General features: G+C 48.7%; 1 protein-coding gene across 1 annotated transcript in view; it reads right to left on the bottom strand.

Moving 5' to 3' along the window:
• Positions 1-4,734: 4,734 nt before the first annotated feature.
• LOC144145053 (uncharacterized) overlaps positions 4,735-27,451 on the bottom strand; it is a 171,172-nt gene continuing 148,455 nt past the window's right edge. The window contains exon 5 of the mRNA XM_077676560.1: positions 4,735-4,947. Coding sequence (XP_077532686.1) covers positions 4,735-4,947 — 213 coding nt within the window. The remainder of the gene's footprint in view (positions 4,948-27,451) is intronic.

Genomic DNA, 27,451 nt, shown 5'->3' with positions numbered 1-27,451 from the left:
ATGGAGCTCGCCTATTCACCGCCGTAGTTGTAATACACCAGCTCTGTAAGAACGAGCTGTCCACTTTGAGATCGATTTCCCATTCACTGTGCTCCATGGAGAACCAAGAATCCTGTTTTCGATAACAAAACCTTGTCCATATTCCTCCCTTTCTTTTTTCAGTTTTTATCCCATCTTGTGTATCATTAGCAAGCAATTAGCGTGTGTGCATAAAGCAATATTTAGACTGAAGGGAGAATGAGTCTTCAGAAAGGAAGAAACAGAGCTGGAGCTGCCCATCGTCACTACTGGACTCACCGTAAGTGGACTCAACGTAAAGTATTATTTACTAAGAGTTCGTGCTTGGTTTCCTCTTTAAGAAAAAAATAGAAGTACAAGGCCAACATTGCTCATAATATTTCATCGTTCTTTATGTTAAATTCTTTTCCGTACTGCGAGATAAGGCACCTGCTCGACGAAGGGTTGTCCAACAATTTCACGTTTGAGACTTCATTATCTGTATACTTTAAAATAAATGGTTATCCTCCAGACATGGTGTTTCGTTTTATTGTTGACTCCGGGGTGAACGCCTATAAGTCGCACAGGCAAGGGTCGACTTGCATAACATTGTGGACTAAAGATGTGAGCCCAGGCACTTAACTTTAGATGTTCCCGTATGAGCGTTCTCGTAACAGTACTCACTATTCAGTTGGCTCACCTAACAGTACTAATTATTCAGTGATCTTGTTCTCTTATGGAGTAGCTGAGAGCACCACGATGATCTACAACTCCCGAATAATAAGTATTTGCTCGGAAAACAGAACCACCAAGAGGCGTACGCATCAAACGTCCACCCTTCGAAATCGGCAGGCAGGTTTAAATAATACACGAAACCGCAAACCTGGTTATGGCGCATCCTATTTACAAGGAAGACATAAAATGAAAATCAGTGGTTAATATAAAAATGAGATGATAGTAAATGAGGCAAATGCTTCATAATGCGCCGGGTGGTTTGCAAATAATTGTAGCATACCCATCTTAATAAAGAGAGAGAGAGAGAGAACATCTTTATTGGCCGGCTAAATTAGTCGCAGATACCAGCCTCCTGTAGGGGAGGCAGCATCTATGACTGCTGGCGTTGAAGGGCCTCCATCGCGAACTGGACGGCTCCCCGTTGAGAGTCTAAGTCTTCCTTGCCCACCGCACGAGCAAGATGGGGTGGAAGCGCGTCTGTTGGGTCCGGAGTCACAGCACATGTCCATAGCATGTGCGCCATAGTAGCGCGACTAGCACTGCACAGCACACACACGTCACTCGGCTGTAGTTCGGGGTGGACGTGTTTCGCCCATACAGGGGTCCACGTCGCACGCACTTGTAATTGTCTGAACAGTACTGCCTCTTGCCTAGAGAGGTTCGAGTGAGGCCCAGGGTATCGTCTCCGGGAGTCCCGGAACAACTTCAGTACCTCCCCGTACGTAGTAATCGGGTTGAAGTCTTCACCTTCGTTGTCGTGATCGTCCACTGGAGCAGGGGAGACCGAGCCGGCGTTGCGTCTAGTGAGCGCACTCGCCATCCGGTCCGCGTCCTCGTTGCGGTTCGTTTCGGGTCCCACTGTGCCCATGTGGGCTGGGAACCACTTGATGCACACCGTTGTCTGTGATGACCGTAGGGCCCCGCACACCCTCACAACACTCGGGTGCACCTTGTTCTCGGCGAAACGCAGGACGGCCGTCCGGGAGTCGCTGAGGACGGTGGTGCAGTTAGGGTTGGAGAGAGCCAGCGCGATGGCCAGCTCTTCCGCTTGTTCAGTGGATGATGCCACGATGCTGCCGGCCGTGTAGAGCTCACCGGTGGTGGCTGTGACGACGGCGGCGGCGTACGTGTTCTTGCGGTCCGGGTACCTGGCCACGTCCACGTAGAAGGCCCCGGTGTCGTTGGAGTGAGTGGTTGTAAGTGCCCGCGCTCGAGCGAGCCGTCTTTCGTTGTTCTCCCCTGGACTCATGTGGCGGGGAAGTGGGGCGACCTGCAGCTTGCGCAGTAGGTCCCGCGGAAGCGGCAGCCAGTCCCTACCTTCCTGCAGCCTCGGTTGATATCCTATCCTTTGTAGTATTGCCTTGCCCGTTCGGGTCTGCGCGAGACGTGTAAGCTGCGCGGTTTGCTGCGCCTCGACTATCTCGCCTAGTGTATTATGCACACCTAGCTCAAGGAGCCGTTCATTATTAGTGTGGTTGTAAAGACCAAGTGCAGCTTTGTGTGCCTTGCGTATGAGCGCCTCCAGCTTTCTACGCTCGAGGTCGGTCCAGTCATGAAAGGCCGCGACATAGGCCAGGTGGCTGATGGCGAAAGACTGTACGAGTTTGAGCAGGTTGTGCTCTCTCATGCCAGCGTATTTGGTTGAAATCTTCTTAATTAAGCTTATGGCTCTGGAGACCTTGGAATCCAGTAGCTTAACGGTGTGGCCGTTGTAGCGTAGCTCTTCGATGTGGAGGCCCAGGACACGCAAGGTGCTGACTCTTGGGATGGTAGTACCGTCACCCGCATGGAGCTGTATGTCAGGTGCGCTGTCGGATCTGAACTTGCGGCGTGGCAGTAGTAGGAGCAGTTCTGACTTGGCTGGGGAGCACTGGAGGCCCGTGCCTTGCAGTTGGTCTTCAACGACGTCGATGGCTTGCTGCAGGGACGCCTCGATCTCGCCGTCACTGCCACCCGTCACCCAGAGGGTGATATCATCGGCATAGATCGTGTGTTTGACTTTCGGGAGGGCGCGGAGGCGTTCGGCCACTCCAATCATTACTAGGTTGAACAGCGTCGGCGAGATCACGGCCCCCTGCGGTGTGCCTATGCTCCCCAACGTCTTGGTCGGTAGCTCCAGATCCCCTGCCACGATGGTGGTGGTACGGGCTGTGAGGAAGTCCTTGATGTAGTTGAATGTGTGTTCTCCCATGTTGAGGTGGGAGACTTGCTGTAGAATCGCCGAGTGGTGGATGGTGTCGAAAGCACTCTTCAAATCGAGACCGAGTATGGCCCGGTTGTCCATGGGGCTTGTGGTCGTCGACGGTTTGTCAATGATCTCGTGCTTGATGAGGAGCATGGCGTCCTGTGTGCTCAGCCCTGCCCGGAATCCCAGCATGGTATCCGGGTAGAGGTTGTTCTCTTCCAGGTAGTCTTGCCACCGGTTGAGCAGCACGTGCTCGAGGGCCTTGCCGATACACGATGTTAGTGAAATCGGGCGAAGGTTCTCGATGCTTGGTGGTTTGCCGGGCTTGGGGATGAGTACTGTCCGTGCCTCTTTCCACTTGCGGGGTAAGGCTCCGTTTCGCCAGCAGTGATTGAAAAACTTTGTGAGTGCTGTGATCGCCCCGTCGCTGAGGTTGCGTAGCGCCTTGTTAGAGACACAGTCGGGTCCCGCCGCGGACTTGCTGTTGATCTTCTGTAAGACCGCTCGTACCTCCCATTCTTCAATGTCTGTGTCGAGCTTAGGGTTGGAGTCGCCCGTGTAACTCGGCAGAGAAGAGGGTGGCGTTGCCGGTAGATACTTGTCGTTGAGGCGCTTGCACACCTCGTCGTCACCTAGCTCTTTTCGAGCTTTAAGTAAGGTACGTGCCAGGGTGTGTTGTTGCGTGCCCTTGGTTTGACTTTCGTCCAGTAGGTGACGGAGTAAGTGCCATGTGCGACTCTTATGTATTTGACCGTCTGCCTCCTGACAGATCGCATGCCATTGTTGGCGACACAGCACGGCACAGTGCTTTTCAATTTCTCGGTTGAGTAGGGCTATGCGCTTGCGGAGCTTGCGGTTATGCCGCTGACTCTTCCATCTTCGCTTTAGTGAGTTCCGTGCCTCAAGTAAGTGCGCTAGCCGGCTGTCCATGTTGGGCATGTCGTCCGTCGTCTCTAGCTCCGTGGTAGCTCGCTGTACCTCGGTGAGTAGTGCCTTCGTCCACTCTTCTATGTCGTCGATGTGGTCGGGAATGGTCTCCAGGTTGGTACGGAACCTGTTCCAGTCCGTGAGTTTCTGTGTTCGGGGAGGGGCAACGTGACTGTTGAGAGGGATAATGATCTCGATTACACAATGGTCACTGCCGAGTGTCTCCAGGGTGTTTCGCCACCGCACTTTCGTGTTGTTGCTGAAAGCCAGGTCGGGGTTGGTGTCCCGTTGTACGGACGTGCCGTGCCTGGTAGGAGTGGATATGTCATTGATGAGGTGGTAGTCGGCGTCCTGGGTCTCCTCTAGGAGGTTCCGGCCCTTCGCCGTCGTGCGCTGGTAGCCCCATGTGGTGTGTTGAGCATTGAAGTCGCCACAGATCAATGTAGTGTTGTCCCCCGCAAGCTGCTTGATCTTGCGAATAAGGGTGCCGTAGCGCTGTGATGAGTACTTAGGCTTGGTGTAGATATTAGTGATGTAGATGTGCTCCTTGTGCTTCCTGTTCCTCTTGCCGACGACCACTTCAATCGTAAGATGTTCGGTGTTCGTCGTATGCTTGAGGTCGTGCTCCAAGTATACTATTCCCTTCTTTACCAGGGTACAGACTCCCCCTCTTGACCGGGCCCACTTCTCTGTGGACTTGGGAACTGAGGTAGCGTAGGAGCGGTACCCTGGTATCTTCGGGGAGACTTCACAGTGTGTCTCTTGCAGGAGGATTATGTCCGGTTGTCTTGTAGCGTGTTTGATGGCTTGAATGAGCACTGCCTTCTTTCCGTGAGTACCGTTCATGTTCCATTGCCATATTATCAATTCCGTTGGCGGGGTCCTGGTCATTACGGTTGACTGGTTGTTCGTTGCTGTGGTGCCATTAAGTTCTTCTCTATTAAATTGAGGACCTTTTCCATGCTTGCAAACCGGGCCTCCATGTTTGAGGACGGCGCCCGGGCCTCCAGGTTGGTGAATTTGACGACCATGTCTGCCATTGTGGCTTCTATGGTTGAGAGCCGCTTGTTGATTGACTCAGCCTGCTTGTCAGAGTCTTCATCCTGCCAAGTGGATCGTTCGTTAATGCGTCGTAGTGCGCGTTTCTTGGCCTTTAAGGCCCTTCGTTTCGCCCTAGGCTCTGACATATCTTCTATAATCTCTTCCGGGGAGCTATCTTCTGTCGTAGTATAGGTGGGGGTAGGACTGTGTTTGGGCAAAGCCTCCACGATGGGTTCCGGCAAGGCCGTTCTCGGGGGTGGTAGTGTTTGGAAAGCCTGAGGCTGGGGCATTTGCCTGTGTTCGCCGATCAGGAGCATCTCGACCTTGCGGTTCAACTCCTGGATGAGGCTGTCTTGTTCCGCCATTCTTTCCCGCAGGCGAGAATTCTCTCCGCGCATTTGCTGTAATTCCGCCTCGAGCTGTCTGACTCGAGGATCCGAGGCGTTGTTGTTAGAGCGAGGAGCCGTAGTTCCATTAGCCACCGTGGCCCATGTATTGCCTGTGCACGGCGTTGCTTGGCTGTCCCGATACCAAGACAGTTCTTATGAGTTCTGAATGCAAAAAATCTGACAAATCGTTATTTAAGGATGGCGTGTGATACCTATATCAGTGAGAGGTCATTTAAACCATAAAAGTGCATTCCAAACAGTGAATAGGTGTATAGTGTCCACATATATGCCCGGGCTGTTCGGATTCCTGGAATTGACAATATACAGGGTGTTTCAGGTAACACGTTCAAAAATTCTTAGTAGGCTCTCCAAGAAGAAAAAAAACTTCTTCAGAAGGAGACTGCTAGCTGCTGCGGACGCACGGAAGTATCAAGGGCATGCACCATTAGTTGAATTTAACATGGTTAATTTAACTTCACTAACGTACTTCTTAATTAGCGAAATTTGATAGTTATTGACAATGGCAATTTTGTAGTCCCGGAGAAGACGATGTCATATCAGTTTTTAAAACAAAGAATTTCTCATGCATCGACATGCTTATACTGCCAGCAGCACCAGCAGAATGACATTGTGCGCAAACGTGCCGGTGTATAAGCCATTATGCAGGTATTGGTAAACAGGTGTACTAAGACGTGCACGTCACCTGAAAAACTTCGCGCACGGCTCTCTGGCTGTCTTTTATTATATTTCCCTGCAACGGAGATCACATCCGCGTGTGTGTTCCATTTAGTTGAAGTGGAAGATTTCTTTCGAAGTTCACAAAAGTTTTATTCTGCCTTGTATATCTCAGGTGCTCGCCGACGAATTGCGCCGCACTGCATTTTTTTTCACAGTACAGTTGAATTTCGTACCCGCATAAGCCGTAGTTTCTTTTTATACGTAGTTAAGCCAAATCCCCGGCTAGTTTTGCTTTTAACCTAATGCATTCAGATAAACCGTAGCACCGGTTAGTACGTACTTTCCTGGTGTTCCCGTCAGGCATGGTTTAACCAGGTTTCACTGCAGTTATATGCCTTGTTTGCAAGGGAAGTTTTCTTTCCGCTACGCGTCCCTTTTTAATAACGATATCATTTCTCCCTTTCGCAATGGTACGAAAATAATTGGCATGAAAACAATTAGGCAGCCAGGCCGGGGCAAGCAAATATGCAAGGTTTCATTTGTAAGGCTCTGGATTTCAATCTACTGGGGAATAAAGCGTTTACAGGGCCATATATGTGATCGGCAAAGAACCCGTCGTCCTCTCCGCTATATCTAAAACGGAAAGCGGATGGACCTCGCTCAACTTGCACTACCAGTTTTTCCCATTACCCTACAACAAAAGCCTTTCTTTCCTTAGAATAGCGGTGAACGAAAGAAAAAGCACGGGTTGAAGAATGCCCAAGAGCTACCACGCACAAACTCGGAAAAGCGGCAGTAATGGAGCTCGCCTATTCACCGCCGTAGTTGTAATACACCAGCTCTGTAAGAACGAGCTGTCCACTTTGAGATCGATTTCCCATTCACTGTGCTCCATGGAGAACCAAGAATCCTGTTTTCGATAACAAAACCTTGTCCATATTCCTCCCTTTCTTTTTTCAGTTTTTATCCCATCTTGTGTATCATTAGCAAGCAATTAGCGTGTGTGCATAAAGCAATATTTAGACTGAAGGGAGAATGAGTCTTCAGAAAGGAAGAAACAGAGCTGGAGCTGCCCATCGTCACTACTGGACTCACCGTAAGTGGACTCAACGTAAAGTATTATTTACTAAGAGTTCGTGCTTGGTTTCCTCTTTAAGAAAAAAATAGAAGTACAAGGCCAACATTGCTCATAATATTTCATCGTTCTTTATGTTAAATTCTTTTCCGTACTGCGAGATAAGGCACCTGCTCGACGAAGGGTTGTCCAACAATTTCACGTTTGAGACTTCATTATCTGTATACTTTAAAATAAATGGTTATCCTCCAGACATGGTGTTTCGTTTTATTGTTGACTCCGGGGTGAACGCCTATAAGTCGCACAGGCAAGGGTCGACTTGCATAACATTGTGGACTAAAGATGTGAGCCCAGGCACTTAACTTTAGATGTTCCCGTATGAGCGTTCTCGTAACAGTACTCACTATTCAGTTGGCTCACCTAACAGTACTAATTATTCAGTGATCTTGTTCTCTTATGGAGTAGCTGAGAGCACCACGATGATCTACAACTCCCGAATAATAAGTATTTGCTCGGAAAACAGAACCACCAAGAGGCGTACGCATCAAACGTCCACCCTTCGAAATCGGCAGGCAGGTTTAAATAATACACGAAACTGCAAACCTGGTTATGGCGCATCCTATTTACAAGGAAGACATAAAATGAAAATCAGTGGTTAATATAAAAATGAGATGATAGTAAATGAGGCAAATGCTTCATAATGCGCCGGGTGGTTTGCAAATAATTGTAGCATACCCATCTTAATAAATAAAGAGCGTTTTGCGATGGCGGCATCTATGCGGTAGGCACAAGGCTAAAATGCCTGACCTACAGAATAACACAAAGGCAACTGTGGTTGATTCCTATGTCATAGGAATCGGTAAAACACTAAAATGAAATGTGCAGCGAAATCTGCGGCTCAGCATGATTTGCGGGCCGGCGGCTGTCTTGAGGGTGTGCTTGGTAAGCGACATCCTGCTGGTAGGTCGCTTTGGCAAAACTTTACTAGCGTCATTTCCGTGACTTATATGACGTTAGTGAAATCTTGGTCTATCCCGGCATAATATAACATCTTGGTCTATCCCGGCATAAAACACTTTCGTGTTAAAATATAAAACCAGAAAACGGACAACCCTAAGTATAACGAACTGATGATGGTTGATGATGATGATCGTTATCGGTTTCCCCTTTGTAGCGGGGTGATGACATGTCATCTTACTAAAAAGGACTAATATACCCATGTTTTACACTGTTGGTGTAACACTAGCGCTGCTTAGGGCAGGCACAAAAGGTTAAGCACAAAATACTTTTTTTTCCTGTTACAGGTGGTAACTGTCCTAGGCAATATTCCGCTCTCTGCTTATTGTCCACCAGCATTGTAATCTTCTTTAGTACTTTTTAGTACTAAAGGTTTCTTCCCTGCAAGAACACCATGCATGCTGGGGTGCACCCTTTACAGGCCGCCCACTTCGTTGTACTGGCGTCACTTTTGTGACGGCTTTGAGGTCAGCGAAATATTTGTGTATCGGAGAAAACAATTTTATGCTAAAACAATAATCGCTATAAGGACTACAGAGCGAGTTTGTGTCTTCAGATGACTGTTTTATATTTAAAACACATTTCGCGATAAGCTAACACTGCTACGGTTTAGCCCCTGCAGGGACTCATCCCTTCAGCATCAAGCAGTGTGCATTCTCATAAAGTGCATGACGAACAGGACACACGACGCCCAATATTGTTCCTTTAGGACTCCAGTTATATCATATCTCACTGAAAATTTTTAAATTAGGACCACGGTTATTATTTCCATGTTTTTGCTTTACCAGCAGCTACACAAGAAAACGACTACAACGGCGGTTTTTCGCAGGATGGGGAACTTAAGGCTTTGGCCTTAAAACACAGTAACCGCTTCTTCGAAATAGAAACCCCGGAATCACCCCGATACAGAATAGAATAAAGAAACAAACAGTATTTTAATTAAGGAGTGACGGTGCATTTCTGAGGAGTGCGTAGTAAATGCGGGATTAGTAAAAATTGATGCAGTTTGCGCAAGCATTCTAACAAACCGAGGCGCTTTACGCTTTGTCTTTAGATACTGTTATCTTCCGTGCGTTTTAGTGAAGTCACATGACTACGTACATCCTTTTTGTCCCAAGAGGGTGCATGAATGTTGAAATCGAAAATTGAGGTTACCATTGTACCACTAGTTCTCCGAACTATTTTGAGAATAGTTCGGAGAACTATTCTCAGGCTCCTTGAACTGACTTCATTGAACTGTCTTCCTGGTGCATTAACCAGGTTCGAATACTCCTTTTAAGCGCAAGTGGCAGCAGTCTTTCAGGGATCTTGGCGCCACGCCACTCAACCTGGCCAACCGCGCCACGCGCATGCGCCCCGCAGACGGTGACAATGACAACCTTGAACTAGCGGTGATGGAACTTGAAGCGACGCTACAATGAACCATAAGAATCTGTTTGAGGCGGAAAAGGAGCCATCAAAGTTCAAGATCAGTGTCTTAGCTTTCACGCACTTTTGCGACATGAAACGCGTAGAGTGCCTGCCAAAATTATGGACGAAACACATGAGGCGACGAAAATGTCGGCAAGGGGGGGTTGGGGGGGGGGGGGGGCGCAATGGTACTAAGGAGGAAAATATGCCAGAATGAACCAATTGATGCACTATAAGAAAAAAATGAAAATGACTGTGGCCTAACTCAGCTAACCATGGATATACAAAGAAAATTCTTGGTTCCGCCATGGTTAAGTGTTGGTTTCACTTAGTGAACCTTTCATTTATGTGCAATATTTATAGTTAGGTACACATTCATCGTTAAGTCGGGTATGATGGCTGTGCCTAGGGCATTGACTAGACATAACTTTGATTAGGCTTGGGTAGACCCGCATTATTAGGCACACGCCGCGAGGTCAGACGCCGATTGCCGACCACGGCTGAAATCTGTTCGGTGCCGTGCAACGCTCACAGAAGGATGCGCTGCCTCGCTTTCATTCATGGCGAACGCGGCATTCCTCTTCTCCGTACGCAAGGCCAATCATGTAGTCTGTGTTGACCCAGCAGCGCATGCGTGTGCCAGCAGCTGCGGGGCAGCGAGGCAGCGGGGGCAGTTGGCTGCCTATCAGCTGAACGGCCGCTCGGACCACAGCGTCTTGTGCGCAGCACTGAAAGCGGGCCCCGCGAGTCAGGTGATTCACTGGCAAGGAGTGTGTCACGGCTGCGGTCAATTGAAGGTCAAATTGCGAACGACGACGAAACCGCTGGTCGAAATTAGTAAAGCTTAGTAAAGGGAGAAAGTCGCGAGTTTTCTCCCCCTGACCAGCGAGTTCCCCCTTTAGCTGTTTACATGAAACGCCCTTTATACTCCTTGAACTAAACATGGACACGAAGAGAGGGGGGGGGGGGCGAGGGGGGGGCGAGGGGGAGTATCTTCTTGTCCTATGCGATCTGCCGACGGCGTCGACGCCGATAACGAAACCGTCTTGGCTGCACAGTGGCTTTCGTCGATCGGGCGTACACGACGACTCTGTGCAACACCACCTCTGCATTCTGCTGCGTCCCTTTCTTCTCACTGTATTATTTTTATCACCATGAGCTCGCCACGCAAACTCACGGCTCGCCAGCTGTGTGTTTGGGGAACAATCTGAGGGCGCCGCTGCATGCTTGGTGTGTGCCACTCACCTTCGCCCTGTACCACGTCACCACCGCATTTGTGGGCGGTTTCTACGTCGCCCAAGAGTAAAAGACGACAGAGATGGTACTTAACTGCCATTTTTTTTCAACGGGTATGAACAGCGGGTTATCGATTCATTAGTTACCTAGAACACAAGGCCCGAAATCGGTAGCATTTGACTGGCGTACCCGGATGGTTGCTAGACCGGGGTTGTGCTCATCGCTAAAATAGCGAAGGCAAAGCAATGAGTGTTATTACTCAAACAGACGCGCCGTAATGTTTTTCTGCACTTGCAATTTTTGTTCTTCGAGCAATTCTACTGCTCCTTACGAAACTTGAAACTAATAAAAAGTAGCATTTACGCAGGTTACATGACGAAATAACAAAACACAGGGGGTGAGGCTGGCGCATTGCTGTGGGTCACCAAAAAAAAAAAAGAACAAGCTCATGTTATTAGGTTATGTATTGGCTATTCTACAGCATATTAGGCACCCAAAATCAGAGTAATCTACCTATATGTACCTCCTCGATCCTCAAACCGATCAGCTAGGCCTTTCTCGCATAACGATTGCCTTGCTCAGGTAGCGCCGCCATGCTGCTTTAGGGGAGGAACACTTCTTAATTAGCTCACGAAAGGGCCAAACCTTCCTCCGCGCCCAAGGGGCGAAACGCACTCCTCTATTTCGAAAAGAGGAAATGTCTACCTTTTAGGGAGCAATACACGATTCATATCTGTTTCACCCTTAAGGGAGAAACTACCACCCCCTTTTTTCTTAGAGTGTGGTACGGGTAACCCAACGGATAGCGAAACTTCCTGAAAATTAGCCTAGTTAACTGTTTCAAACTGCAGACGGTGCGTGGATTGCTAAAATCTGTTCGCGTAAGGCGGAATATCGCACCCTGGTGATTCCGGTCGCGTAATCGCTGTGTCGCCATTCCAGTCTGCTCGGCCGGACGTAGTCGACACGGACCCCACCGTTGGTGATGTAACTCCTCATGCGCGCTGTTTATTTGCTGACACGTACAGATGGTAGTGCTATGCTGCTCGTTCCAGCCGAAGAGGGTGATCTGAGGGAAGTACGCATTGTCGAAGGGCTCATCGGCAAACAGCCCCGCGGGAGCCGCTTCTGCCCGTCGAGGGCTCTATTGTTCCACGAGACACTCCTGTATATACGCTGCTCTAGCCCGGAGGGCATGGGAACAAAACGGAACTATCCCATAGCACGGAGCATGCTGTGGTCGTCCATCCTGATGTGTGGAGCTTTCCAAAATACTCCGAGCACGTCGACCGCCTGAGGCGCCGCAGCTCGTGTAAGCTCATGCAATGCTTCCCTGTCGCTCGGCCGAAGCATCAAGCGAACGCGAGGCCAGTCAGAATCTACGAAACATGGTAATGTCTGCCATTTGTGGTGATGGAAGCAGTACCAGCCTTAACTTGTGGTACTTGGTATATCGTGGTACTTGGTATATTGTGTACCAATGTTGGTTGATTGGCCTGATTTTTGGGACAATAGCAGGGATTACGTGCACTCTCTTCGGAAGCAGAGGTGCTACGAAAAAAGAAAGCGGGATTAGTCTGATCTTGTTTTGTGTACCCGCGAATAAAATATGCTTCACAAATCTAGGAGAGTTGAGACCATAGGCGGAGTGATGGGGGTGCTGGAGTTTAGAAGCTGAGGCGGAACGCATAATTATTCGATTGTAGGGTTTAATGTGCCGGCGTCGACGCAGGCGATTAGGCGTGCCGTAGTAGAGGGGCTACAGATTAATTTTGAACACGTGGGGATCTTTAACGTGCGCCTAAATCTCGTACACACGGGTGTTTTTGCTTCTCGCCTCCATCAGAAAAACGGCCGCAGGTGCCCGTATTCGAACCCGAGTCCTCTTGCTCTGCAGCGCAACGCCTTAGCCAGTGAGGCGTTCGATTTCGATTATGCTTGCCGGCTTCATTTACGTTATTTACGTTACGTTATTTTTCATTTACGTTATTTGTGACAGACTCATGTTTTGAGCATTACTTTTTGTAAACTCGAAAACAATTAAAGAAGGGGCTCATATTAACATGCATATACAGTTATTCTTCAGCGCTTGAATTCCAGCCACTGCTCCGGTCAAAAATTCTGAACAGCTTTCAAAACCACACAAGGTAATGACAAAAACAAAGCGGTCAGGAACTAATAATCTAAATAAAGTGAGTAATAATGTTTCCCTCATAAAATGGTGAACGGCAAAAAATTATTTTACGAAGCAGCTATCTGAGAACGACAACAACAAAATGAGCGAAAGGGCAAGAAAGCAAGCATTCTCATTAAACAGAGCGTTCCGCTTCTTAACACGGGGCAGCTGTACCCTTAATGGCATGGCACCGCAGTTTTGTCTCTTCCCTCTAGACGGTCCTCTAAAGCAGTCCAGCAACCAATGAGCCTATCCGTTTCTGTCCAGTACCTGGCCTGTTTTTTGTTTGTTTTTACAAATGATTCATGTAACCCGTATTGCACTTCCGGTTTCAGATGAGGCAAATTCTTCGACCCATGCCTCCGCCTCCTGGAAGCAAAATGTTTCTGCAAAACGCCCGGGTTTTGCGCCTATTTCCACGAATTAATCGTGGCCCGGGACGTAAACTAAGTACCCACGCCCACTAGTACAAAAATTTCAAGGCGCCTCGGGCATAGAGTTTCTTACAGTATACACTAGAGAGGAATCTGGCGCTAGCGTCTATGCGGCTCACATCAAGGTCGTCTGTGTCGTTATGGGCCGCCATTATACATCGCGCTCACCCTAGTTTCATCATTGGCTTGGATTGAAACGTTTTAGTGACCGCAAATTTAAACAAAGTGCCAGAAAAACGCGAAGAATAGTGTGCAATTATGAAAGTGGAAAATAAAAACAGGCTGTTTTAAAACTAAGAAAAAAAGAAGTAAAGATTATTTTTGCCGGAACGGTTGTGCCTGCTATTCCGCAGGCCAAGGTTGTAGTTACGAACAACGTTATTATTTGGGGGGTAAACCATTAGAGAATGTAATTTTATTAAGTTTACCTTTATTTCAAAAAGTAAGTTGTTTGAAGAGTTTCGAAAGTTTTTTGAGCGTGCCTATGAAAACGTTGCCTTCGTGGTGAACCGGTGCACCGCGACCGCCAGCTGGTATAACAAGACAAATGAAAACGTGGCGTTAAACAGTCGTCTGCGATGACAAGATAGGACGCATACAAGCGCCCGTATCTGCCGTATCTTGTCTTCGTCGAAGTACGTTTTGTTTCTTCTTTTCGTCGGCTACAAATTTCCCGGCGGCATATTACCCGCTCAGTCATACGCCCTTCGATTGCGGCATGAGCAACACGTCAGGTGCGATCACGCATTGCCTGCTGTTTCACTGAAGATGGCTACCACAGAAACGGGAGGATTTCGGCTTCCTTGTAGCTCGTAAACGTGTGAATGCATAGTGAAGAAAGAAAATCCCAAAAACCGCTTAAGAATCCAGTTGTCATGCCAAGCCCAAGCCAAAAAGGATGTCTTCCCATGAACCCCCATGACGACATGGCTTACGAGGCGCAGTTTCCTCTCTAGTATACTTACTAAGAAACTCTATGGCCTCGGGGACTGAAAAGTTCATGTTCTGTGGTGGTGACGCCATCGGCGGGCACGCGCATGTATGCGTTTGTGCCCCAAGCAACAGGGTTATGTTCCCCGCCGTGCGACCGCCCCTTTTAGTGCGCAGCACTGAAGCGTCCGCTACAGTAAATTGGCGGCGTCGCCAGCTTTGTAATCCAGCGAACGAAGGGAACACCGAAACCATAAGGAAAACGGAGAAGGAAAGGAGATTCAGAAAGTAAGACGGAAAGGCCGGGAGGTTAGCCAGGTGTAGAGCTTGGTTTGCTGCCCTGCATTGTATCTCCTATCCAAACCACGCTGGGCGTCGCTGTTGAAAAGCGCTTCAATGAGAACACGACTATGTATGCCTGGTTTTGAATAAATTCCGCGGAGCTGGAGGAGCAAAACCCACCAGACTTCGCCCTTCCCCCTATTTCTCTGCATTTCATGTTAGCGTTCTGGTGAATACGAACCGTGAGATGCTAGGAAGCCGTCGGCGTTTCGCTTGCGCAACTCCTGGCATGGCAGACGGAAATAGGAATGATTGCTTCTGGCGCAGAATGAATAATGCGTCCCCTTGTCGCTAGCGCTAACACACGGAGGCCCAAACTTCGGCGGTAGATTAGCATTCATGCAAAGTATATGGCATGATGCGCTACGTGCCATAAATGTTTGTTCGAAGGACAGAAAAGTTTCCTCTGAGCAGACCAACTAAACCAGTCGGCTGGTGCGGGGGGACCTATAAAGGAAGTGTTATCTTAGTGTCATCTAACGAGCTCCAAAAATTTTGCTTTTTCTAACGACGCTTGCAATACATTCGCTCTTTTTGCAGTGTCATTTGTTTAATTTCCCGACTTGGAAACAGGAACAAGGCACAGACGTCCCTTTAAATCTTTTCCGGCTATTTTGACTGCCGCCAAGTCTCTGTAACTACACCCCCCCCCCCCCCCTTACTGCCATCTTCATCCCCTGTTTGTTCAATAGCAGCCGAATACCACTCCCAGTTACCTCAAGCTGTTCCTGCTCCAAGCCTGCGTCTTCCGTTTTCGCTCCAGAGCGTCGTTACCTCGTACTTTTCATATCTTCTACTTTACGGTGCTTCTGCTGTCATCGCTTCATGCATTCTAGGTTACCTGATTCCTGTGGTAAATCCATAAATTAGGACTCTAGAACACGCACTGCGTTTCACACCTGTCGTGTCTCCCTCGTGGTATGCTTTCAAAGCTTTGACTAGCGCCACAATTAGGATGTTTGTTGTGATAATTCATGATGACAGCGATGGTGCAACACCGATATGTTTCGCGATTCTTCGTTCGGAGGAGATGCGGGCTCTACATACGTGCCGTCGAATGAAAAACTGGCAATGCCACTTTTCGCATTCATTTCGGCCGTTCCACTGAGGGAATTTTTCTCCCGAATACAGCTCGGGGAAAAAATGGGATGTTAGGAGAGTCGAATCACCAAAAGGAAATTTGGAAAAGGCGGTGACACATGAGCTCACGCTGCTGAGACGCCTACCCAGGCGGCGAATACCTCTATTCTCCGACGATAAGAAAGAGATGAGAGAGGTCGTCCTTTAGCGCTCTCATTTCGAACACGTGGCGCCCGCACAGGTACGGAGAGCCGTGCATCGCCAAGGGCGAGCGCTTTCCCCGCTGCTTGTGCCGTTCTGCCACCGAGCTGGAGTCAGGGCCCCGCATGATCATCGACGAGACTGTGGAAAGCTCTTACCTACACGCGCCGGTCGTTGAGAGACGGATGAACGGATTCACGTTGCTGCTATTTCATCGTAATCCGGTAATCTTTATGTAAAAAGGCCGAAAGAAATGCCTCAATGAATTGAACCAGGGAAAGAATGCTTATATTGCACTCGTGGTGTTTTAAGAACGACTGGATTTAAAGACGATGGAATGGAAAGCACGGGATAGTAGGACCACAAACTACTGAAAACGCGTGGCATATAGTTGCGCAAGAAACCTATGCAGGGCAATGACGCCTTGTGGGATGTTTAGTTCGGCGCATGCAGCACTAATTTGGTGCAAAAGAAGAAACAAACCGACATAAACCTTCATTTTTTTTTTCTGCTCCGCGGCTCTGCTCGACGCGTTATTCTCTAAGCCTAACGGGACAAAATGTGAAAAGAGATCACCAGCTACCGGAAGAGAAGGAGGGTGCTAAACGACGTGCGAGAGAGAAGGCTGGCGGCCGACATTTTTCTCGCATGTGTTGCCCCGTTCATTGGCCACCCTCTTAGCGTGCAGTGCACGCATTCTACCCAGCGCTCTTGTGCGGAAACGGCGTCATGTCCGATGCTGCACAGAGGCTTAGCGAGTACTTTGACGGTAAAATGAGCGCAATTTGCAGTGTGCCAGATCTCGGGGCACGCTCAATTGTCGCCGACCACCCCAGCTCTGAAGGCCAAGCAAGCGACTGCTTAGAGAAAAGAAGGGCAGGTCGGTCCACCCTTCCGAAAATTTTTATTGAATCGTCCCTCTTCCTCATATCTTTTCTTCAAAGAGCATTTTTGCTTCTCCATGTGCATTGCTCTAAAATAAAACAAGCTGTGACTGTGCTACACGCTCATTTCGAAGGCCTCACGTGATCATAGTCTATGCGATCATCCCATTTATTATTTTGTGAGAAATACACGCAACGGTTTGAAGCTTTTTATCATTTCAATTTCAGAGTTAAATAACTGAATGATGGGTAACTCGACGTGTGTGTTGCCAGGGTGAAATAAAAAAGCCTTTGTTTTATGAACGTTCAGTTTTATTTGGTTAATTTGAGCCCATGAATTAATTTCGGCCAGTATGCTGTTTGTTCTACTACCTAAGTGGGCGCGCGCTTTGCCTGAAAAGAATAAACTGATACCGTCCCCATAGATTATATAACGAACTGCGTTGTCATTCCGGTGTATTTCATTGATATAAAGTGTAAAAATGGTGCCAGGGAGCTTCCTTGCGAGACAGCGCCTTAAATGGGTTTCATTGTAGAATGTTTCCTTTCGGCGACAAAGAATTGAGTGCGGTATAGTGAATAGGAACAAATAAATTGGTGCGCAATACTTCTTGTGCCATATTGATCGAGTGTTCGAAGCAGAATTATACATGATTAATGAGATCGGAAGCTTCATAAAGTCCAGAAACTTCCCAAGTACCATGTTTTTACGCTCGAAATTCTCTAGAATGAATTGTTTTTGGGCCAGTAGGGTGATTTCTGAAGACGTATTTTGACAATAACTCTACTGCGCAGAATGTACCAAATCGAAGCGGTGCGTGATAGCGGTTAGGCATGTCAAAAATATTTTCTTTAAGCCTTTGGAAAACACTGGCCGAACCGATACCGGACGGCAGTTAGACATCTTTCTATTACCCTTTTTACGCACAGTTGTTACTTTATCTTTCTGCACACTCCGGTTGATAAACAGGAGTATTCCGATATTCTTGTCGATAAACACACATTAAAATGTGGGCAAGGCAGGGCACTAGTCTATCAATGACGAATTTCGCAGGTTTTATTTGCATATTGTCACCATCCACGGCGCTATTGTGGAGGGTCAGGAATGTAGCTACAAGCTCAGTCAGACAGACTGGCTCCAAAAATATGGTTGGGTTAATTTGGGTGGGTCATATATCTTAAGTCACGGCGGCTGGTGGTACCATCACCAATTGATAGTAAGAAGTCGTTAGATGCATGAGTTTCACAGCGCGAAAACAGACAAAGCACAACAAGAAGAGGGACTACAAACAAGCCTTGTTTGTAGTCCTTCTTCTTGTTGTCCCTGATCTGTTTTCGCGCTGTGAAGCTCACAGATTGCCAACTACCCGGAACACACACGCCTCTAGGGCACTAAATGCATTAGCTAATTCATGGCCCTCAAGTTCTGCACCATTATTAACGATTTTGGTTACGGCCTCTGACGCATTGTTAAATACAGTTTTAAGTACCTCCCAAAAGTTTTTCTGTGTGTCTTCGTGTAGAGCTAAATTGATTAGAATATTATTGCTTTTTTTTGGATCACGAAGGTGTTCAGTAACAAAATTTTTATACTTAAGTAGTTTGAGGGATTCAGGGGATTTACTCACTATAAACGCCTTGAATAATTTACTCTTTTTGGAATGAGCTCGAGCCATTCTTTATTTACACAAGGTTTCAAACATTTTTGTGCATGTTTGAAACGTCTTGACGGAAAAAAACCCCAAAGTATAGTCCTTAGAAATTTTTAAAAGGGAGTCATATGCCTAGTTGGTATCGCTCGCTGCGAGTGTATCGTTCCAATTTGCTCCTCTTAAACAGCCTCTAAGAGCGTGTAGTGTAGTGAGTTTGCATGAAAATTCCGAGTGCTGTAATTTAAGTTTAGTAATTATTTGGCTTAAAAATATAATAACGGGCAAGTGGTCGCTGACGCCGTGAATTGGAGTGCCACCTGTCACAACGGCGGGATCAAAATTGGTTATAAACAGGTTTAAAATTGTTGGTTGGAGAACGAGTCTCGGGGGGGGGGGGGGAGGTGCGTTCTAACGTTTTGACAGGAATTGGAGTTTAACGATGATTCGAGGTCCAATTTGAGCAGCCCTATCAGCTGACCTTTTGATGTTCAAGTCGCCAGTAAGTGTTCTTGTGTACTTTTTTTCACTGGCATATTCTAAAATATAGTCTAAGAAGGACAAAGAAATATACGGACATTATTTCCAGAAGGGGGTAACAAACACAAAAAACTGAAGTACCGCATCTAAAAGCAACTGTTTTATTGACAGAAGCGATGCCGCGAAATTTAGATATCACTTATGTATCAACTGAGTTTGAAATTAGCACTTCTACACCACCCCCTCTTGCATGTGCGGTTCATGTAGCACGAGGTGTACGCCGGAAACGAAAACATGTTCTTTTGCGAAGCAAACCATGTTCCCGAAAACATCACAACGTCAAACTGTACTTGCGCCCTACTAAAGAAATAATCGAGTTTATCTTGTTTATTTCCGCCTGATTTCAGGATAAAATAAACACAACTAAGCTTTTTCCGCCCCCAGTATCACCGATGTTTTTAAGGCTTGTGGCGTCTACCTGTGCACTTTTAGAAAGCATGACGAAATTAAAGCGAAAAGAAATATAAGGGATGCTGCCAAGTTAAGCCACATCCAGCCAGTCAAGGTCAGCCGTGCAGCGAATAACCACTCCGTTATCGAGCTCTCGCTTCCGTACAATTATCTTGCCGTTGCAATGCCAGTCGTTGTTTTCTTCCCATTTTTTTGCATGGCGAAAAAGCTCTCGGTTTTGTTGGGTTACGTTTTCAGTGATAGAGACAGTCGGTAAATTATGTTTGAAGCCTTTCCGCTTTTCCAGCCACTTATCGCGCACTGACTCCAGGAATAATCGGACAGAAATTCTGGGCGCTTTGTTTGGCTTTGATAGACGCCTATGAATTGCGTCGATGCAATTCCCTGTCGGTTCTAGCAGGATAACAGACATGGCCACATCATTTAGCTTGAAGGACAAGTCCTTGTTTGGCTTAGCTGGGTTGCCATGACCTTTGTTCAGCTTCCTGCTATGAAACTCGAGGCCGTTCACAGTGGCTCTCAGTTGCTGAATCGAACCAGAAGCGCAGGCTGCCCCTAATTTGCCATGGCGCGCACTTAGGCTAGATATGTTTCCTCCAGCTTTGCTTGCCAAATTAGGACTTCGTCATACTTACGTGACAACATCTGATGGACTCCTTAATCTCCTCTGCCTGAACAAGCAGCCCAGGTAAAACATCAAGCCTTGTAGCTATGTCTGCCAGACAGACAGCTAGCTCGGTGTCCGTGTTTGTTCTGTCCACGCCTTTGGGCTTAGATGGACGACAGACTACGCAACCACATGCCTTACGGCCACTGTCCCCTTTGGTCTTGAATGTTGGCTCCGACCAGCTAGAAAAATTACCAATATGGTAACAGGACTCACATCAGCTGCGTTTCAGGACCAGTCAGGGATCCGGCAGGGGCTCATCGCAGGGCGGGCATGTGTTTGCCGGGGCACTTGATTCAAAGGGATACAATAGCACTCAGTTCCACAAAAAGCATGTACAGGGCCGTCTACTTTTAAGGTGAATGTGCGAGCGCCTGTCCGCGCTCCACGGTGCGCCAGTGCATCCGGCGCGGCCGCGCATCTAAGCAAAGCTGCGCAAGCCCGGCAGTGCCTGCAGGCGTGGCTTCGTGTCGTCTGCTACATCGTCCGCGCTCTTCGGCGCCTACAGCCTGCTTTGCCGACGAGCGCCGAAGAGCGCGGGCGATGTAGCCATAGAGTTTCTTAGTACGTATAATAAAGAGGAAACTGCGCCTGGTGATCCATGTGTGGGGGTTTATGGGAAGACGCCCCTTTTAAATGCAGAGCATTTCTTTAGCTCACGATGTCACCCGGCGTTGTCGGCGTGCCTCGGCGTCCGCAACAGCCGTTCCAGGTGCGCCTCCTCCCCCACTCCTCCTCTACCGCATCACGCTACCCTCCTCGCTCTCAGCAACAGGTCCGCACCCCTCCCCCTACACTATATAAAAAAATAATACTTACCGGCGCCTGGTTTTGATCCCACGACCCTGCGGGCGGAACGCAAGGTACATGGTGCTCTACCCACTGCGCCACAAAGCCGACACAGAATGGAATGCTACGAACGCGCCTTATATCCTTGACTCATTCAAACTACGCCAAGAAGCTGTTGATATAACGCATTCACTACCTGTGGGCGGAACGCGAGGTACATGGTGCTCTTCCCACTGCGCCAAAAAACCGACACAGAATGAAAGGCTACGAACGCGCCTTATATCCTTGACTCATCCAAACTACGTCAAGAAGCTGCTGATACAACGCATTCACTATACCACCAACTCTCCAAACACTAAACGTTAACGCAATACACCCACTCCCTATGCGACGCATTTACTCGAGTACCCCTCGCGGGGAGATGGGCCCTTTTTTTGACTTGGGCTTGGCATGACAATTGGATTCTTAAGCGGTTTGGGGGATTTTCTTTCTGCGCTATGCATTAACACGCCTACGAGATGCGAGGAAGCCGAAATCCTCCCGGTTTTGTGGTAGCCGTGTTCGGTGAAACAGCAGGCAGTGTGTGATCGTACCTGACGTTGGTCATGCCGCAGTCGAAGGACGTATGCCTGGGCGGGTAATATGCCACCGCGAAATTTGTAGCCGACGAAAAAAAATAAACAAAAGGTACTTCGACGAAGACAAAATACGACAGATACGGGCGCCTGAATCCGTCCTATCTTGTCATCGTCCAAGACTGTTTAATCCCCGTTTTCTTTTTTCTTGTTAAACTGCAGCTGCCGGTGGAGTACTGGTTTACCACGAGGGTGACGTTTTCATAGCCACGCTGCAAAATCTTTCCAAACTCTTCAAACAACTTATTATTTGAAATAATGGTTAAGGTAATAAAATAAGAGTCTATCATGAGTTTCCTCCCCATATATTAACACTGTTAGTAACTACCACCTTGGCCTGCAAAATCGAAGGAACAAACGTTCCGGCAAAAATACGCTTTACCTCCTGTCTTCTTAGTTTTAAAACAGCCTGTTTTATTTTCCGCTTACATAATTGCACACTATTTTTTCGTTTTTGTGGAACTTTGTTTAAATTTGCGGTCACTAAAACGTTTCAATCCAAGCAAATGATGAAATTTAGGCGTGCGCATGATCTAATGGCGGTCCACGACAACACATGCGGCCTTGATGTTAGCCGCATAGACGCTAGCGCCAGATTCCTCTCTAGTGTATTTTGTAAGAAACTCTACGGATGTTGCAGACGACACGAAGCCACGCCTGCAGGCATTGCCGCGCTTGCGCAGCTTTGCTTCGATGCGCGGCCGCGCCGGATGCACTGGCGCACTGCGGAGCGCGACCTGGCGCTCACACGTTCACCCTAAAAGTGGCCGACCCTGTACACCCACCCAATTTTTTACCAATAGAAAGAGAGCGTCGACCGCTCGGTCGATCAGCGCCGCGTGATGGAGTAATACGGCAAACTCGGCGAGAGTAGCCGCAGGCGCAGCAGCAAAGGCCGCTGCGGCCGTCGTCTGCTAGGCTGTTTCAAGAGCAGACAGCCGAACCCCATTTTTAAGTGCGAATGCACTTTATAAGCGACCCCAAACCTTCCACCGCCGGCGGCGGCGGCGGCGGCGGCGGCGTCCGCAGTCCTCCTCTCCCTAGCAACGGCGTGGAGCGGAGAGGAGCGTCGGTAGCAACGGCGCGGTGACGTCACTTCACCACGTGACCGCGCTCGCTCCGCCTCCTCGCCGTGGCTGCGCGGGTGCGCGCCGCTCCCCGCACCGCTCCTCGCGCCGTCACGTCATGGTATGACGTCACAGCGCGCCTCCTCTCCCCAGCAGCTGCCGCGCGCCTCTTTCTCCACCGTGACGTCACACTCTCTCCTCTCACCCTCGCTCGGCTGCAGCTGCCGTGCGCCGCTGTCCCTCTCCCCTTGCGCTCGCCTCCTCTCTCAGCCACCTGGCTCGGCGCGCTCGGCGCGGCGTACCCCCCTATATATGCAGCCATAAACTGCCAGACCTCCGTGGGTCGGCTCGCGCGCGCTCACGGGCGAATGCCAACGGATTTTAACTTTACTCCCCCTCATAGCATCACCCCGTGCATTCGCACTTAACCATGTTCACCCTCGGGGAAATGCTTGGGAGTTTCTGATTCGCTTGTCTCACGGCCTGCCAAACTCGATTCGCTTGTCACACGGCCTTCCATACACGTGGCGCCAACTGAAAACAAAGTAATCAGCGTTGCTGAACGCAAGTTCAGCAGCGCTGATTACTCTGTTTTCAGTGGGCGCCACGTGCCTGGTCTTGAAGAAAAATTTCGATTATGGCAGGCAGTGTGATAAGCAAATAACAAAAATGGAAGTCAGCCGTCTGCTTTTGTAACAGCCTAGCAGGCGATGGCCGCAGCGGCCTTTGCTTAGTGCGCATGCGGCTACTCTCGCCGAGATTGCCGTATCACTTCCATCACGAGGCGCTTATCGGCCGAACGGTCGACGCTTCTGCGATATTGGTTTAAAATTGGGCGGATGTACGTACAACACCAACATAGCACGGAACACGGTGGCAACGACGGTAGCATTAACGCAACTACCTGGGTATGCGCAACAGAAAAAGTGCAGATTAGGCAAGCACCCTTTCACCAACACCGCTGCCACCCGTGCGTCCAATTGCAATTTCGGCACTGGAAGCGTGACGACACTTCCACGAGGTCCGTGACGTCAATCGTGAGGCAGTTCCGCAGCCATGGAAGCAGCTTTTCAGCTCGCCTGGAGGGTGCACAAAATTGCCGCTGGGAGAACACGTTGAAAAAGCGTCGTTTGCAAAGCACTAGCTGGCTCCGGTGTTTCAAGCAGGCATGAACCACGATGTACCACCTGACAAAAAGTTGGGAGCCAACCTGGGTGGGCCACAGAAAAAGAGCAGATAAGGCAAGCGTTCTTACACCGCCGTCCTTGCCGCCCTGTTGTGCTGGTTATGCTAGTAAATTGATTTCTTCGGAAAACAACATCCCCACCCCAACCCCTTCTTGGTTGTCGCCTTAACTGCGCCAACAAAGGACAAGCATAGGAGAAAATCACCCCTGTGAGATATCTGGTGATATGGTCATGCCATTTGCATCGTCTGCGGCAACAGCTGCGAATTACCGCAAAGGCGAACAACGCATTCCCTGTCCTTTGTCTGAAAAGAATCAAGGAAGGGTGGCCCTCCAACAAGGATGCCACCTCGGCCACAGCCGCACCTCGTCGGGTGCCTTCTTGCGAGATACACTGGCTCTGCCGCGAATCATAAGAGGAAGCAAAAACGAAGTTTTCTCGTTATTAATATCTCTTTTTTTCATTGATTGATTGATTGATTGATTGATTGATTGATTGATTGATTGATTGATTGATTGGTTGATTGATTGATTGATTGATTGATTGATTGATTGATTGATTGATTGATTGATTGATTGATTGATTGATTGATTGATTGATTTAACGCGTCGACGCAACGCAGGCGATGAGGCGGGCCGTAGTCGGGGGCTCCGGATTAATTTTGACCACCTGGGGATCTTTAATGTGCGCCGATTGATTGATTGAAGACACGTTTATTCCATTTTCTTGCGCTTGCGCGCTGCTATGGATAGATGGGTCGGCACGGGATTGGTAGGGAAGGGGAAAGTGGGAAAGGATAATGCCGCCATTAACTGCGTCAGCGGCCTGGACGCAACACTATGGTCGCCTGGAGTCATAGCCACCGTACTGTCCTGCGCGTCGCCACAAAGCCGGTCGCCAACGACTGGTGCTGCGGGTTCCAACAGAAAAAGCAGCAGGGCGCGCCACAAGCTAGTAACGTACCCAGCAGGAGCTTTTGGTGGCGGACAGGACCAGGACTGGAGAGACGTGGGCCAGGGTACAAGTCGCACGTTGGTGAGGGCACGATACCGAGGAATACTGTAGCGGGGGCAGTCCCACACTAGATGTTGTAGGTCTGCCCTGATATGGCAAGTGCTGCAGGTGCTCGGGACACTGGGAGCGGCCCCACGGCGATGAAAATGGTGGAGCAAAAACGGTGTGAGCAGTGTTCCCGTCTGAATCCGTCGGATGATCACAGTTTCCCGCCGGGAGAACTCACGGGAAGGAACTGCAGGGATCTGGAGGGGGTTGGCCATGGCTACGAGGTAAGCTGTCCGGCGCGTTTGACTAAGCTGCCGTTCAGCCGTGGGATCGGCTTCTTTCTGAAGGACGGGCAAGGACCTCGTAGCCACGAGTGGGGAGGGGCTCCGAGCTAGTACGGAGAGTAAATGTGCGCGTGCTAGTCGAAATCTCGTAGGCACGGGCGTTTTTGCTTTTCGCCTCCACCAGAAAACCGGCCGCCGCGGCCGGAAATAGAACCCGCCTCCTTTTTTTTTTTACAGCCAGGATGTCAAGAGCTAGGTTCTCACCGAAACTGCGTGCGTCTGTCGAGTCCCGTCGACAAAGAATTCCACGCGCTGGCTCCAAAGCTAGTGTTAAGTCATCTGCGTTATAGCAAGAATTGGCCGCTAAAACTATTATAATATTGAACCTGGTTTCATTTACTTCTCATCAATAATTCACATAATTCACATACGTTACAGTATACTTGTCTGCTGTCAAAACATGGGCCGCATACGGAGGCAGTGTTGTTTGCGAAAATGGCTGTAACACTGGTTTTACATAAACTATCCCAGAACAAATTACACGGAAGTTCGCATAGAAGTAATTCTCAGGAGTTACTGTGTACGGGTCCCTGATCGATCAATCTAGTAAGTCACCATACATAACTCAATACAATCCACCAATGCAGCTTCGCTGTTCTTCCATCATCAGAATAGTAAAAGGGGGGTAATTTTTTAACAGCGAAGCTGTTAGGCAAATTGTAATTTTTGTGTCCGTAGTTAAAAGCACCAAGATATTGCCGAGCGCGCGCACGCGATCGCGGGCATCCCAGCGACCCCCCGGCACTTAACAAAACCAAGAAAATACCGAGCGCTCGTGTATGCGTGCCCCGCGACGACCGCCCAGCGTGGCCTGCGCACGTTTGTCAAGCCAAGCACACCAACTTAAAGAGATTGGCCAATTCTGATTAAAAAAAAAAAAACAGCGTTCACCGTAATCGTGGCAACACTTACTCGGAAAGAGAAAGGGACGTCATAGTGTACGCCCCTCCAAGGTAATGTCCAATGATTAGCACTTCCAGCAACAGCGATGTCGTAAAGGCCGTTGCGGCCATCGAAGAAGAAGCAAATTGGCTGCAATCGCAGACTGGAGCCATGAAGAGAAAACACAAGTTTGGTTCATTCAAAAGATTGTCTCGTTAGAATCATACTGACACCACTTTTAACGTAAACTTCGCTCAAATAAGCTACATAATTAGGAAAAACGGGAATGTTCATTCGACCCACCAGCTCCTTTCCCGCAACAGAACCTATGATGTCACATGAGCCAAGGTCTGCGATTGGCGGAGGCTGGCAGAACCATACGCAAATTAGGTAGAGCTTACAAACTAGATGAACGAGCGATTTGCGCTTAAATTTAGGGCACATTCTTTACAAAGCAATAAGAATGATGGGACAAACAGTGGAAGTTACGAAAGCACATGTAAACATAGAAGTACTGATGCGTTCTGCTGTTTGTACTGCGCACAGCATGCTTGGTTTAGCTGCACAGCACTACGGGGCTTGGGGTTGTCTCAGACGACACTGGCCGATTGACGCAAGCAACGGTGTCTTACGTGACCCCATTTGTCGAGCGAGCACTGTTTCAGGGAACGAATATTTTCTCCCAGAACAAAAACAAGCCAGGTTTAAATGCGGGCAAAAACAAACCAAACGCTTGCCACGGTATGGTGGCGCCATCTAGGTTACGGAACGTAAAGAAACGCGGGAACAAACCAACACCGCTGTACAGGGTGGAGACAACGTTTGAACGATCCCGTGCCGCCGCAATTGGGCCAACGGGCTCAACGCGTTATTCTTTTCGTTTCCAACGAGACCTAGCAACGCGAAACAGACAATATGATTCAAACTTCTTCAGTAAACCGCGTTGCGGCGATAATTTTAGCGCGGTTTTGACACAATGACTTGCTTCGGCGGCGAGCGAGCAACCAAAATGGCGGCGCCAGCGTATACGTGTCTCTACCCTGTACGGCGGATGCGTGAATGAAGGTACTCTAGGCTGCAGAGCGGTCGGTTCCTGTGATGTCATTTGGGACCACGAAAACGCACGATTGAGCGGGAAAATCAAAATTTTAACCTACATTGTTTAATTTCTCAGTGAATAAAGCACCGTTTGTATCCGGACAAACGCTGGGGGCACTATAAAACACGAAATCTTTCGAATAAAACCAACTTGCATTTTCTCTTCATGGCTCCTTTAAACCTTTGGTCGTAAAGGTAGCGTACAGTTTCGTTACCTTCAAGTCTTACGGGTTAGTGTGAGGTCCGTTCATTTCTTTTTATTTTGACCGTATTCAAATCCTCCTGTGCCTTGATAGTTCGCAGTACAATAGAGCTTTCTCCACATCCAATGCTTTCCTTGCGTTTTTGTGCTCGTCTTCAAGCTGTTTTTTTTTTCTCTATAAACGACAATTCTCGCATTCTCTGGAGAAGAGTCGCCACCCCCTTTCAGATCCTCCGAAGCA

This window comes from Haemaphysalis longicornis, unplaced genomic scaffold (assembly GCF_048455015.1).
Source record: "Haemaphysalis longicornis isolate Haplotype H1 unplaced genomic scaffold, Haemaphysalis longicornis Haplotype H1 scaffold_7, whole genome shotgun sequence".
Taxonomy (NCBI): domain Eukaryota; kingdom Metazoa; phylum Arthropoda; class Arachnida; order Ixodida; family Ixodidae; genus Haemaphysalis; species Haemaphysalis longicornis.
This window is presented reverse-complemented; position numbering and strand designations above follow the sequence as displayed.